The 16,013-nt window shown below is 33.1% G+C and overlaps 1 protein-coding gene across 8 annotated transcripts in view; it reads right to left on the bottom strand.

Annotated features, from left to right (window-relative positions):
• Positions 1-1,630: 1,630 nt before the first annotated feature.
• Positions 1,631-16,013, bottom strand: part of LOC125058079 (WASH complex subunit 1-like) — a 46,575-nt gene continuing 32,192 nt past the window's right edge. For 7 of the 8 annotated variants that reach the window (XM_047662111.1, XM_047662113.1, XM_047662115.1 and 4 more), the window contains 2 exons: positions 12,570-12,693; positions 1,631-2,670 (listed from right to left, as the gene is read on the bottom strand). In XM_047662111.1, coding sequence (XP_047518067.1) covers positions 2,470-2,670; positions 12,570-12,693 — 325 coding nt within the window. In that variant the 3' untranslated portion in view covers positions 1,631-2,469. The remainder of the gene's footprint in view (positions 2,671-12,569; positions 12,694-16,013) is intronic. The other variant, XM_047662116.1, reaches the window with a different exon arrangement.

The raw sequence follows: 16,013 nt of genomic DNA, 5'->3' as shown, positions 1-16,013 counted from the left end.
AAGCACATTCGCGTGCGCAAAATAATTCATCTATAACAATATAATTGGCGAACACAATAAGCTTGTTACAATGGCATAGACAAACATTTATACGCGTGAGAAACGATTAATTAATTCGATTATTCTATCATTCTATCAGCTGTCAAAGTTATGAATATTAACTATTACATGTCACAGATAAGATATTTAAAAGAAAACTTTACGGTCGTATTTGGAGTGGTCACCAACAAAATATATTTTTACATTATTACCTAATACATTTAATATGATTCTAGAGATCTCTATAATTTAAGATACAAATCTCCTTGTTGAGTGGCAAGGGTATGCCTATTTCTGTCGTCTTTGACTTTAATTCTCGTTAGAACATGGGTACGATTCTTTTTTATACAGTCTATTCGGATAATTTTAAATAGATTTTTCATTTACGTAATAAAATTCAAAGCGATCATTTATAATAATGCGGTGATGTAAAAACAGTTATGTGCCCTTATAATTGAAATCGATTGAAGTGCGTTGTATTAATTAATCGACATTTAATTAGGCAAAGCTCAGTAGAATCGCTTAATAGAAATTATCAAACATATAAATGGCCACGTGACTCATGTTTTAGACGAAACAACAGAAGATTGTATAATTATGTTCACGTAACATTTAACTTTCGCAGACCATGAATCAACACCAGCCGTTCGCGAATTCTCAATTCGCCAATTTTTTTTAAAATATGTTAATTTTATAACAATAGCAATTGAATAATTTTGAACATTATTAAAAGGATTATCTACTAACAATTACAAGACCATAAATTTTAATATAAATTTTCAACGTATGTAGATAAAATTATACAAAGTGATTTCTTCATTCTGATACTTTTCGATCACATCGCTTCTTACCCAAATAATTTAATTTTATAATTTGACATGCCTCATTTAATAGCAATCTGTGGAAGCTATAATCTATACCAAGCACCTCTGTTATCTACGATTCAACAAGCTCTCTTTAATCGTGTGAAGTTAATCCACGTAAGCTCATTCGTCGAAACTAACTGTAGCCTTAGCACCTCGCATACAAATGACCGACACTCAACGATTTATCTACAAATAAGCCCCAATTCTCAAGATTTTTCAATTCCAACTTTATTAGCCGCATTTCGAAAACGCCGAACGTCACAATTTCATCAAAAGTTACGCAACTTGAAAGTAATCGTGTTAGAATTCCTGTATATGCAATTTTAATTATTCGGAGAAATGCATAATTAATAGATACGCTTTATTAATGTTCTCTCGATTTTTTTCCATTTAGGGACCCATAATCCCAAACACATGTTGACAGTCCTAAAACTATAAAAACTAAGACATATGTGACATAAAAACTAACAGGACAAGAATTATTAATAACTATATTCAACTCCAACGCAAAAGTGAGGTTCGACGCGTGTCTCCTAAACAGTGGAACCAATTTCATTAATCTCTAAAAGGTTTCTTGAAACCTAATTGCGAAGTAATTATTAAATACCTAAATTGAAATTATAAGACGCCGATCTAAGAAATAATTAATTACTTTGAACTTCGGTAAACGTGAACTAAATATGTAATTAGAAGTTTGATCCTAATAATTTTCCACATTTAAACAATTCGTAATAGGAATAATTCATTTTTTATACGAAACGAGACATAATGTTATCAAATTCAGCTGATTAGACGTGGCTTTGTACAATTCCCGCATCCTTTATGTACAGTAGATTACAAGTTTTTATTCTCAATTCTGGAAATGCTAATCACCCGAACCAGTTGATAGTTTGCGTCGAAGGCTGTTTATGTTGCGCTGCACCTTCCACGAAACGAAAGCGAGACCCCGCGTCGCTAGTGAGAAGGGCGATTATCATAACAACCTCCAGGAACCAAAAATTTTAAAACGCTTATGCCTTTACTTATAAATTTTTATCAGTATAGAATTTAGAAAGCTCAAGCTAAAAACTCACAGTTAAATAATCTAATTCAATTCCAAGAAATTTTAATATCGCTTTAATCACCTAAAAGTAAACATCGTTAATCGATTCGGTAACATTAGACGCTTCCGAGAAGAACGATTATACACCAAAACCGCAAGAACAGGTCTTCTGATGGCTCTAACTTGCGTAAGATATACGATACCAAATTTCTTAGTACGGGGGCCATAATAAAATTTACAATTTCAAACATTTGAGTGAATTCAGGTTTATTTACAAATTAAACGATTCCGAGAAGCGACAATTACCTAGTGAGGTCAATCGGGCAAGATTAGTACAAATTCGTGGTACAAGCAAATACATAATTTAACTTCATATAAACAATTAATGAATGAGCGATTACAAAAATTAAGTGGATACTTTAGAAGAATAATACAATTAGGCCGAATTTCTAGTTTCTAAGACGGAATTAAACAGAAATTGATTTCGTCCTTATTACTTTGATAAAAACATTTTTACCACCGTCACTTCCAATCCTCATCACTCGAAGACTGTTGTGGATCAGACTGTTCCTCTGGTTCGGGGATGATGCTGGCAAGAGTATGAAGAACTGTGCCACCTGACGCTCTTTCGGCACCAGATATCCCGCGGCGACGCATCGATAACTTGGCGTGGAGATCGGCCATTAGGTCCCCACCTGGCTTCGAGATACTACTGGTTGCCCCCTGCAGAGAAATATTATATGATTATTTAATTCAAACCCATAAACATAAAATAAAAAAAAAGATCATAGAGTATAGACCATTCAAATGTAGTAAGAAGTATAATAATAGTAACTTAGCAAGTGGGTTTTAAGAGCAGTATTGCAGTAATGGTTCCAACGTGCGACTGCGATCCCTGGGTTCGATCCCCGGTTGTGCACCAATAGACTTTCTAAGTGCGCATTTAACATTCGCTGGTACGGTGAAGGATAACATCGTGGGGTAACCGGCATGCCTTAGAACCTAAAAGTCGACGCCGTATGTCAGGCACAGAAGAAGGATCACCTAGTTACCTATTAGAAATCTGAGGCCCAGACCGAAAAAGGTTGTAGCGCTATTGGTGTTTTTTGCGCTCGGTATTCAAGCTACGCTAAATAAGCTTTGTGAGTAATCCACAGAGTCATGGCAACCCAAACACCAAGCCACATTTATACAAATGAATATTAGAGAAAACCAACAAAGAATTCAATTGTAGCTATTCAACATTTTCTGAGCTTCATTTATTATCCGAATGATAATATTTTTTTAAATAGGGTTTTCAAAGCTCTCATTTCTAGTGAAGCGTTTTCATTGTTATTTTAAGCTTCATATATCATGTTCTCATATAAAATAGAAAATCGTGTTAAATTGTATCCAATGTACCTACCAGGGTTACCAGGTTACCAGGTTTACTTTAATATTTATTAAAGATTCAATATACTATTTTTTAATAGAACAGGGGACAAATGGCCAGGAGCCTGACCTGATGTTAAGTGATACCGCCTATGGACGCTCTCAATGCCAGAGGGAACTCGAGTGCATTGCCGGCCTTTTAAGAATACGCTCTTTTCTAGGTCCCCTAAGTCATATTGGTTCAGAAATACTTTAGTGGGCAGCGGATAAAACGCCCTGAATACTTGTATTTTAGACTATAAATCAAACATATGAGTATACCAAAAAAAATATTTCCTTTAATAATGTATATAAAAAGTTTAGTCTTTGTAGCGATTAATAATAATGTTTTGTGTTAACGGTCATAATATCTGTAAACAAATTGCTTAATGAATGACGAAATACCGAGTACTAGAAACTACTTAAGGTCAATGGCATACTGATAACATTATATGAAGAAATTGTAAATATAACATTTACCAGAACTAGCGGAAACACGAGCACGAACTCTGTTATCTAGTTCGGATATCATACGATAAATTAATTATTGTTGTTTTAATAGATTCTCTGAAACCTATAACAATAATGTATTTTTCTAACCGATATAATTCTTGAAAATATTGTTACTTCATTGAGTCGTATATATTAGTTTCATAAACGCTCAAAATAGAATTTAACATTAATTTACTTCGTATATAATTCCTTCCGGACATATGACTCGAATAGCACGCTTCACATCAAAACAACACTAAAATACATTTGAAAGGGATTCTCTAGAATAATTTTAATTTAAACACAACATTGGAAATACCTAAAAGGCAAATTAACTTTCAAAGGAACTCGACGTTATTTCAATTTACTTAGAAATTAGCACGGTCCCAACATGACGACACACAGAGATGAATTTTCGACAAACACTTCGATCGGTTCGATTGATACAATGTCATTTCAAGTACGCAGAGATCTTCGCGGTTAGTCATTGGTGACGGATAAATTGTATTATACAGGCTCAATCACTTAACAATGGCCAACAGGATAACGTTCAATTGGATAATTTTAGTTGTAAACATTTGGGTGTACTGGCTCTTCATTTTTATCGCCATTTCACAAGTATTTACCGAGAAGCGGCATAAACACATTCTGCGTAGTGCAAAATGTGAATTCTTAAGGTGGTCATGATCATTCCAAGGATTCGTAACGAGTTTCGCGTGCACTTGAATTTCGTTAATTGGGCTCTTCCCGTAACACGAATTCATCAAACATCGATGCAATAATTATGCATACGCAATCTTTGACGATAAACTGTCATAATGTCATAATGTTTATTTATGTTTAAGTAAAGAACGTAGTCTTGACAAGATGTATTGTTTTTTTCTGGACAGGTGTTTAATAGGTCTAAACAAAAAATTAAAAAACTTGGCGATTAAAAACAGTGGCGGAGAGTTTAATGCCAGTTCTTCTCTTCCGTCCTACGCCCTTGATTTGAGAACTGGCAGTAAATGTAAAATTAGAATCATTTAATATATATTTATTTTTTGACGTTCATAAGTGTATATTGAATACCTATATGAATAAATTATTTTGACATTAACATAATAATCGATACAGGTTTGATTCCAAAAAGTGATACAGATAAATAATTATTCATTTGACTTCCACTAACTACGTAAACCAATAAAGCTCCACAGCATACATACTATATACATTTATATATATTGTGCACAATATACAAGAACATTTAGCTTCTAAGCTATTTATGTACCTGGAACTGCCATATTCTAAGTTTAACTTTGACAACACAATAGAGAAAACGGCTGCTTCTCCCGTGTTAACCATTCAAATATTCTAACAATATCTTCTACTTAACAGAAGTTTTAAATATGAATTTAAACTTGTACACGAAAATTTTAAGATTAATTTATAATATACAAACGTTGTTTTGCCATGTATATTATTTCTAAAATACATTGATTTAGTACAATAAAAATAACTATCTACTATAATAAAAAATAGGGGCTGATAGAGGGGTAAAACTTAAGGGTTGTATGTATTTTTGTATGCTGTATCATAAAGAAATAAAAACAATTTTTTTTTGGGGTGGACATCCCTTATCACTTAGTGGTTGAAAGTTTTGATAGTAGCCGATTCTCAGACTTTTTGAATATGCATAAAAAAAATCATAAGAATTGGTCGCGTCGTTTCGGAGGACATCGAAAATACCACCAAATACTTGCATATATTAAACGCGTATTAAGTGTTTTAAGTTAGTTAATTTTAGTTCTATATAGACCAATTAAAAATATTAGTACTTTCTAATATCACTAACCCAAATTGTTTCACTAATCAAGCTCCACAACCGTCAGGTGTGAGATTAGTCGTAGTATTTTTTCGTACAATTCTTGGTAATTCCATACAACACAAAATTCGCCGTAGCAAACTAGAGCTCACGTTTTGCAGGTATATTTTTTATACATTTGACTTTATAAAGGTAGTAAACGGGCAAGGGGTATTGTATGGAACAATGGTCATACTTCCCGGCTCCGACAAGTCCTTAGAACACATTCTTTACAATTCCGAATAATCGATCCATTTTACCATTCTCTAGGACTTGTTCCAGCATTCATTTCCTTTGTGCGCTGTTATTTGACGCCCCGACGTGTGCCTTGTTTTCTAGTGAACTGTATATTTACCCATGCACAGTACACGTCGTATTCAGAACTCTGATTTAACGCTAAAAATCCGTTGACAAAGAATATCAACGAAGTTCCGTCGTATATATTCTATCTACTTATATTCCGTTCGAAATTATTCAAATTATTATTGAATAGGTATATGGTAGAAGAAAATAAAAACATATCCGTTCTATCTTACAAAAAAATTACTTCCAAAATTGTTAAGCAGGTAAGATTGAAAATGACTAAGAAATTCCTATTTCCGATATGGACACATTAACCATAGAGTAAAGAGCCGATAGCTCAGCATAGATAAGAATTTACTCAAACAACGGACGTATTCAGGGAAAAATCTATAAACACAAAACACAAACATGTTTCCAAAAGACAAACAGCGGAGAAGTAGGAATTTATATCTTTTGGGAAGGGACGAAAGTCGAAAATTGCGTAAACCTCGCGACCATTCCAGAGAAACGCGACAAAAGAGTGTATGCGCATTGCGCAGTGACATTGATTCTGTGTATTGTTTGTAATTAGTGATCGATGAAAAATTCTATGTAATCCATGAGCATATCTTATCCTGTTCCATGAACTATGCTATTTTCATTCATTATGAACATATCTTTGTATATAAAAATGAGTTGCTATTTGGTAATTATGATCTTGAAATATTTGTTAAAGGTTTAAACGGGAAACATAAATAATAAGTCAAGAAAAATACTAAATCAACAATTAAATCTTCCAATAAAAACTGTTCTTGGCTTGGAATTACTATGGGATATTTGATGTCTTTTTAGAAATTGTCACTTGGTTGTCATATAAAATGTCTTTAGAAAATTGTGTTTCATAGAGGGTTATTTATATATATATATGTATATCATCACCCTCATCTGTGTTAGCATTTCATCATAAAGTTATCTATGTAACGTCTTACAAATTTGAAGGAAACTTTCGACTTAAGGTCATCCGAGACCCAAGTCACATTTGGTAGTACGCCCCGGTATGCTATGTCCGGTCCAACTGGGAGACAAGTTATGGCAATACTGTGACAAAACATAAATACTTCAGCGAAGCATCGCGCCTCAGGCACTCGCGGAATCCACCGTATGACAGACCGGTTTGAATTGATACCAACAAATTCATTATGTCCTCGAAATTTTTGAAATATCAATACGTATTTATTATATATAAAGATTATACTAAGTTATTATATGTAATATTAGTACAGGACCTCGGACGGTGTGAAGGCCTCATCCAAATTCTTCGCTAAACTTTTCCAATCTTTCCCCGCTATCTCTCTTGTTTCTTCTTCCCAAGTTTCTGGTGAACGTCCTCACTTTTTCCCACAGGGCTGTCACCGTAAAATTGTAAACACCGTTAGATTGTAATCTATCTCGCGAGATTATAAACTGTCGAAAGATTGTGAACCTCAACGAACTGCTTACAATTTAACGTATTATTATTCGGTAATTATATGAAATTGTTGGAAAGTAAAATTAATCTGTAATTGACCAAAGAAGTTTGATGATAACTAAGTTAGTGTAGTACAATCTACCGAATAATAATACGTTAAATTGTAAGCAGTTCGTTGAGGTTCACAATCTTTCGACAGTTTATAATCTCGCGAGATAGATTACAATCTAACGGTGTTTACAATTTTACGTTAACAGGGCCATTTCAAGGGTATTTTTGACCAATGTCATCATAAACGCGAACAATCTGACCGACCCACTTTAGCTTTTTTGAGTATATTACGGCGACTATTATTTTTAGGCATCGTATTACACTGTTTTCTACTTTGTTTTTAATTTTCAACCGAAAAAATAAATTAATTACGGATATATGTAGCTATTAAAATATAAGATGAGAAACTTCTTCATGAGGGAAAATTGGTAGCCGTGCCGGTCTAAGACATTGCATAGTTTATATTATACTAGTTGCCCCCGTGAACTTCGTTTTACCATAATATGATTTACTTAGCCTACCTTTTTAGTAGCTACAAACCAACATATCGAATATTTTGCTATGCTACCATATAATGTTGTTTGCTTTTCTAGGATAAAAAGTACGATATAAAACTAAATGTTTCCAATTTTTCTCTCCATAAAAACCTTATTCAGTAATAAATTTAACTGCAAAATAAATAAAAGCAACATTTTTTTCATTTTATTGAAATAGACGTGGCCCAAACTTCGTTATTTCAGTTTAGGCCGATTTAAATGTGTTATAAAGATACTAAAATATTTATTTCACGACGCTAAGTAATTCTTTACATTGAATAAAATCAAATACAAAAATTTACAACTCCGCGTGTTAGCGTCATATATTTTGTGGAATTAATATTATTTACTTTCAAGGAATTTCAAGTGTATGTATCTTTATAAATAAATAAAATCTTCTATATATATTATATAAATCCTGGCTAGTTTAATTCCACTGCATGAAACCGCGGGGATTTGTTTAATATAGAAACAGCAGGAAGTCAATTAATCTTAGTCCAACAATACTCTGTTCAATGGTCGGATTGCGTACATATTGGCTTCTAAACAATGTACTCCTATTACTTTAATAAACCTTACTTGATGAGATCTTAGAAGTAGTTTTAGCAATATCATCAACCCGTACAGAATTACCCTAAACATACAACGCCCCATAGAATGCAATTGAAACCCCAAATCTTACATGGCTCAAGAGTTAAGATAATTTTTAATAAAATCATTATATGTGTGATATTATCTAATCATAATCACGAGGTCGTAGGTAGGATCCTATGGACTTTCTATTTGAGAATCTAACACTTGATCGTACGGAAGAAAACATCGTAAGGAAACCGGCATGTCTCAAATCCAAAAATCAAGGACGAATGTCAGACAGAAGATCGCCTACTTCTCGATGATATAAAACTGATGCAATGTTACATCAAGACCAATGTTCACTAAATTATTATTAGCTTTTAACAAAGTATTTTATATAGAAATATAACAATAGACAAGAAAACGTACAAATACAAAAGCCTATAAAAATTGAATAACCTCTACAATAGATTTTAAAGAGAAGAAACAAATCTGCAGGCGTTATTATTCATTATGTACAAATTAAATTCATTTGAATATATTTCTTTATATAGGACATGGGGGCAAACCTGCCTACGGGATGGCCATAAACGGCAGTGATCGCATTCCACGTATACCCATTTTAGTGACGAATTTTAATCATAATACCACAACGGAAAGCTCCTACGAAATCGAAATAAACTTTCTCAAAAATATTCAAGTTTAAAATTCAAATATGTACCTACACTATATCTTGTTCATTATATTTAAATCGCTACTGTACAAACATTACCTTGTCCACATCGTATCTTTCGTACTTATGTGAAACTGATCTAAAATTATCGGAATTCTTTTTTTAAATATTGTCCTGTTCACTGTTTGCATATATATGTATTAATTGCTTTGTTTTCCATCTGTTTTGTCTATATGTCCTATGTATTTTTGCACCAAAATTTAAATTACATAAGGTATATCCAATTTATTTATTTTTCTCACAGTGGTTGCCTGGACGAAATCGCTCAATGGCGATTAATGTGTACGAGGCGCGTCGTGTTAAAATTACGACGTTATTTAAGTATTGTATATAATATATAAATTTTACATACAAGATTATTAAAGCCTACATTAATAAATGCGTTAACAATGTAAATGCGTTTATATAACTAGATAAAAGTACTGAATACGAAGAAAGTATAATGGAGAAAATAAAGGAAGACAAATCCGGATATATGTATAATTTATTCATGCACGTGGAATCTCACAGACAATGATACGATTATTATTACGTTATCGGATCCACATAATAATGTTCCCAGAACTGGAATAGCCTCTGGTACAATTATGTCGCTTCGACGAAACATGCGCTGATCGTAATAATTATTTGTAATCTAACAGAAATAGATTAAGCTTTTTATGAAGAGGCGCCGGCGCCAGAGACAAAAACCTTCCAGGTGTAAGGATTTTCCTCTTACAATATTTGGATTTATTCGTTGATTAATGATTATTCAATTCTGTTTTAACTACGCTTTAGCCGAATGAATTATAAAATATACTAATTCTGGATAATTAATGTTTTTTTTAAAAACAACCCACTTGTAGATTCTATTAAAAAATCGTCTATATTAACGTAATCAAAATTCCATTAAATCATTGTATGTGACGCGAATTTAGAATCTTGAATACTTACGCATTATAAGAACGTTCAAGAAATATAAAAATTTCTTGCTACCCTCAGTTTTTTTTAACTTTCTTTTTCTTTATATGGTTTGGCGAGACCGCTTGTTAAGGCCGCCCGATGCATGCCTAATAATTTATTACTTGTTATTATTTGTAATGAATCGAAGTTTTAATAAATAAATATAGACAAACACTACGGCAAAGACAACATTGCATTCTAGAAAACAGTAGAAATTCGAAATAACAAAAGTGAGACAACTAAAGATCGTATAACATCTCATCTTTATCAAAGCGGCGCCAGGAGAATTTCTTCCGAGAACAGCAAGTTTCCGAAGCATATTCACAACAAACAAGTCTTAGTAAATAATAAAAATCTTGTTTTCTAACAACTCTATTAAGTAATTAATTAATATTTAAAATAAGACATAACATAAACGAAGTTTTCCTCATTCTCAATCTCAATTCGTAAAGCTTAAAAGGCCCCAATTATATCCATAAAGTGTAGAACAGCATTATACATATTTACCTACTACATTGATATGTAAGAAACTTCAAAATTCCATCTGCAAAAACCAACCTAGGAGTTCAGGACTCTCTCGTTAGAATTCTTCGCGTATATAACAGAAAAACTACTACTTATCCAGATATTGATATATTCGGTTAAAAAAAGCATTGTTAAGTGTCAAAAAATTACTAGTAAAATCTAAAATTGTTAGTGGATTCTTCGTTTTTGTAACATTTTAGAAAAGATATTTGTAAAGCATATGTATGATGTGGTGATAAATAAACAAATAAAATAAAACCTTTATTATAATAATCACAGAAACCTAAATAAGGTCAAATGCCCCTAAATATTTAATTAGAATTATCAATTAACGTTAATCATCAATTATATAAGGAAAACCACAGTCAGATATGATGCCTAACAAATTTAAGCCTAATAAACATAACAATAACAAAGGATATAACACCAACGCCAATTTCAATTTGATAAATAGATTTCTTCTAGAATATGTAAAGTTTAATATAAGGTTGAAGATAACTTTATTTCTCATAAGATTTGCATACATAATTCACTTACTGAGAAACAATATTTAAAAATTAGAAATAAGCGCGCACAGATGTACGTACATATATAAAATAACAAACCAAAACAGCACCAAAAATGTGGGTAGACATAATAAACTTGATCAGTCAACCAAGCAAAACACAGATGTTCGAATTTGATTTTTTACTAGATGTGGCATTGATGGCATAGTCTGATATAGCAAGTTTATATTGATTATTTTATTATTTTTCATAACACTATTTTATTTTTAGTTTATTGTTATATTTATATATATTACATATGTATAAGTTATAGTACATGCTATAACTTATCTTAGCAAGCGTTCCAAATAGATTTTATATTACAAAGAAAGACATTACCACATATATTTCGGTAGACCGAAATATATGACTTTACTAGAGTAAAGTAAGATTATTATACCCTTTTTTATTTTACCTATAAGATTTTTTTAAATGAGGTGAAAATGCGCTTACGCCCGCGTCATGGATATCGGAGATAATGCGGGGACTGTGGGGCTGGGTCTACAGTACAAGCCCTCTGCTATTCATTAGGGTAGCGAGACCCCACCCACTAAAAATACCTCAGCCCTTCACACGCCCTTAAGATGGGCCCTCGGGGTTCACCAAGGCATTCTACCCCAGGGATATGGGCTTATATCCGACATAGAGCTCAATCACGACCTGCGGTTCCGGGCTAATCGATACCGACCCCTGCCACCACCTGCGACCGGACCCCAACCCCAGACCTCTCCCTCAATCGCTCAACAGCCTCACTCAGCATTACATGCTCACAGAAGGAGACCATTGCACTCCAGTCCACCTCACTTCCTAACATAGCCACGCCGAAGCCACTAGGCCAACACTGCTTTATTTTTAAAACAGTTTTATAAAATCTACTCACTAAATACTGACGTGAGACTGATCTAAAATTATCGTCATATGTGCACATTTTATATTTCATGTAACCTTTTTTAGTTTAATTTTTTTGTTCCTGTTTAGTTTTTTATTATATGTATCATGTATTTTTCTTGCTTACATTATCTAGTTTAATTTTTTAAAAATCACAGTGGTTGCCTGGAAGAGATCGCTCGAAAGCGATAAAGCCGCCAGTTGCCCTCCTTTTCATTTAATTATGTCAATTGTATTATGTTGCAACGAAGTGTTAATAAATACATAAATAACTGTTTATATACCCCTCAACGTAAGTTGAAATTTGGTCTTATTCACTTAAAGAAACACGTACCTTTTCCGATATATTATCTGCAGCTTTCAGCTTGGCTCTGCCCGCACCTCCTGCCTGGCGAATAGCCGCCATGAGGTTAGCATGAGCGTCACCTCCTGAAGGTGGAGCTGGGATCTCTTCCCTGCTGGACAATAAAAGATTCACGTTAACTTTTAAATAACTGGTTCCAAAATAAGTTCATATAAAAACGACAATGATTACAAATTACACAATTTCTTTCACATGATTGATTAATGAATAAACAATTTAGTTTATTCAATTTTCGTAATTTAAACCAAGTGTTGAGAAAGTTGTTTTACTGGCTATTTTCCCCTTCACTTATCCGACCTCGTTGGTTTGTTAAAAAGCAATTCTTAGAAAAATTAATCTGTTACACCCGTATGTGGCAGGTACGAAATTATGTGCGAGTTCGCGATCAATATTCACCGAAGTCAAGGTCACACGGCCATAATATGTTCGTTAAACTAATAAGCTAATGTTGTTGTACACTCTGTCCATGCGGGAAAAAAAAGCTAAACTAATCCAAAGATTACCAGCACCCTGTTTTTACACCCATTACTCTGTAACTTCTGTAACAATTCCGATGTGTTTGTATGCAAGTTCGCTGCAGTTCTGATCGAATATACAAAGTAAAGATCGCTGTCCGTATCTCTTCGTTAGATTATATTAATCATAATAAATAAAAATAGCCTGTATTCGAGTACCTACTATAATTTTATATTAAAATTAAAATTATGACCTCCATAAATTAGACGCGAGCAATGTTGGCCTAGTGGCTTCAGTGTGCGACTCTTATCCCTGAGATCATAGGTTCGATCCCCGGCTGAGGCACCTACTTGCCTATAAGACAAATGATCATGAAACAGATACAAAAATCTGAAGCCCATACCTAAATAGGTTGTAGCGCCACTGATTTTTTTTTTATAGCTTAGATGCGGTAAAAAAACTTAAATATAGTAACGACCCAATGGATATATGCATAATTTATTTACTAAAAAAAAAATTACGTGACGGAACAAAAATTGCTCAGAATTTCTCCGTCCACCGAAGCGTCCACATTCATTACAATAATATTAAATTACTTTAGTAAACAGAACTAAAGAATCAAAGATACAGAGAAAACAAAGCACGTGATAGGTACAAAGTTCGACAGTAGGAAAATGTTTGTATATATCAGAAACGACCAACCCTGCCAAACACATACGTGACCTTTCATTGACGGATGACAGCGCATTCGTCAACTTTTTTTATTTCAACGCGAAACATACCGAGAAATGGTGACTGTTTGCTATAAATGTCCGTATGCACATTAATTTGTTATACGATTGGTTTGTTATTTACATACAAATATACTGTGTACTCTGAACTCAATAGATAATTTAGACACATGTAGGTACTTCAGGCCAGTTGTTATTTGTGTTACATTACTTTATATTATGAACAGATAAAGAAAAACAAAACTTAACCTAAAAGGGTTACCTCATATTTTTATTTATTTACACAGGCTTGCAAACGTTCGGCACACACACATATAAGAAATGTTTGTTAAATGTGTGAGTGTGCCGAACAATATTCAAACAATTCATACAAAGCAAACAAACACGAAGACAAAAACATCGATTCATAGATTATAAAAACTAAAAGAAAGTGAATTCAAAGTGGGAAGCAACTATGGATATCCAGACCTAGCTCGTTTATCAGAATTCTCAATCTATACGTAGATATCGGTGAGTTTTGGCATAAACATGTTCTTCTGACAGGGACAAATTGGTACTTATCATACATTGGTAGGCCTGGTATATATCATACATTACAAACCCTGAAATCCACAAGTCATAAAACCAATTAATGTGCGTATCGCTTCCGTTATTAAGGTTATAAAAGAAATTCAAATAAGTGCAAATAGCTTCTATTTCTAGTCTTCTGCGTCTTATAAAACGTTATTTATATTGCCAGACGAAAAATCCCATTGCTAATCATTTTCGTTGTACCAATTTAAAAACGCTCGGTCACGATCTTTTTAGGTCGATTTCTCCATCCACTGACCAATTATAACAACCGAAAAGCATCTTCAAACTCCGGTCAGTCCACGCAAATAATAATGGAAAAGGAAAACCTCATTGTTCTGAGCCTTGTTGATTGTTTAGCCGCAAATCTCAAAATAACTCCTAAAAATTATGAGGGTACTTGAATCTTTTTGGACTAATTGGGTTGCGAGTCCTTGGCTCGGTAAATGTATAGATGTTATATTTATATGGTTGTATGTTTATATGATTGTATTTTTGTTCCTCTTAACGCTTTAGTTTCTATACATAGAAGGAAGAATGCCCTTCAGGCACCAATGTTAAACCCCTAAGAAGTTCTTGGGTGTTTTTTACACTTAATTTATCTATAATGTTTGAGCAAAAATTTAAAAAAAACAAAGAAATTGCGAGGTTAGAACGTCAATTGTTTAATCCCTAAGTCAAATCATTTATTTCAATTAGGCCTATTAATATATGTGTGTTTACTTATGTACATTGTACACGCGTTAGAAGTTGTACTTCTTTGGCGTAACAAGATAAAAATCTTTTCAAAAATTGTATTCTACTTTTGTAGAAAAAACGACACTAACAATAGAATAAACTAAAATGTTGACTATAGCTAACTTCATGGTGTCGGTTTTTTGTGACGGTGTGCGAGCGCATCGTATAAATTTACATCATTTTTCCCTAACAAGCCAAAAGAAGTATCACTTCAAAAAATTACTGTAGTTGCCCCTTCCAAAAGGTAGTGTCATATGGAGAAGAATGGACAGTTTTTAAAATATTTAGTATACATTGCTTTCATAATTATATGTGAAGACCATGTACATACTACTACTATACTAAAATAAAATAGGCGCATGGTGTTATCAAAACCAAAAACAACAAACTATACAAATTCACATGGCAGCTTGCATATCGATCTGTCGGCCAATTACAAGCTCCGGCACCTATGTTTTATACAAAGTCACGTAGCAGAATAAATTGAACCACCGTTAACATTGAACGTTCCTACTAACTTATTGCTTCGAGTGGCAACAGAGAAAATACATCTGAGACAAGCCCTAAGGCACTGAATAATACACCAACGCTGTGTAGACAAAAATATTTATTTAGTAAATACGTGCACAGATATATTAATATTTTATAACATTTTCTTTAAGAATATTGGATTAATAATAAAAACCTTATTCTATGAAAACATTGCACGGGCGCTTCTTACGAAAGACCCGTGCTCTTTCAAACAGAAAATGTTCATAATAAAATGTTCAGAAATGTACGTTGCATTTCATTCCTCATCAGATAAATGTTAGAGAGAACAAATTCTTGAAAAGTGGTATTAATACTAGAACTATGATATTTTTTCCTAATGTAAACAAAACTAAGTTGGATTTACAGCTCAACTGCCGTTAAATGGTCA

Source organism: Pieris napi, chromosome 17 (assembly GCF_905475465.1).
Source record: "Pieris napi chromosome 17, ilPieNapi1.2, whole genome shotgun sequence".
NCBI classification, from domain to species: domain Eukaryota; kingdom Metazoa; phylum Arthropoda; class Insecta; order Lepidoptera; family Pieridae; genus Pieris; species Pieris napi.
This window is presented reverse-complemented; position numbering and strand designations above follow the sequence as displayed.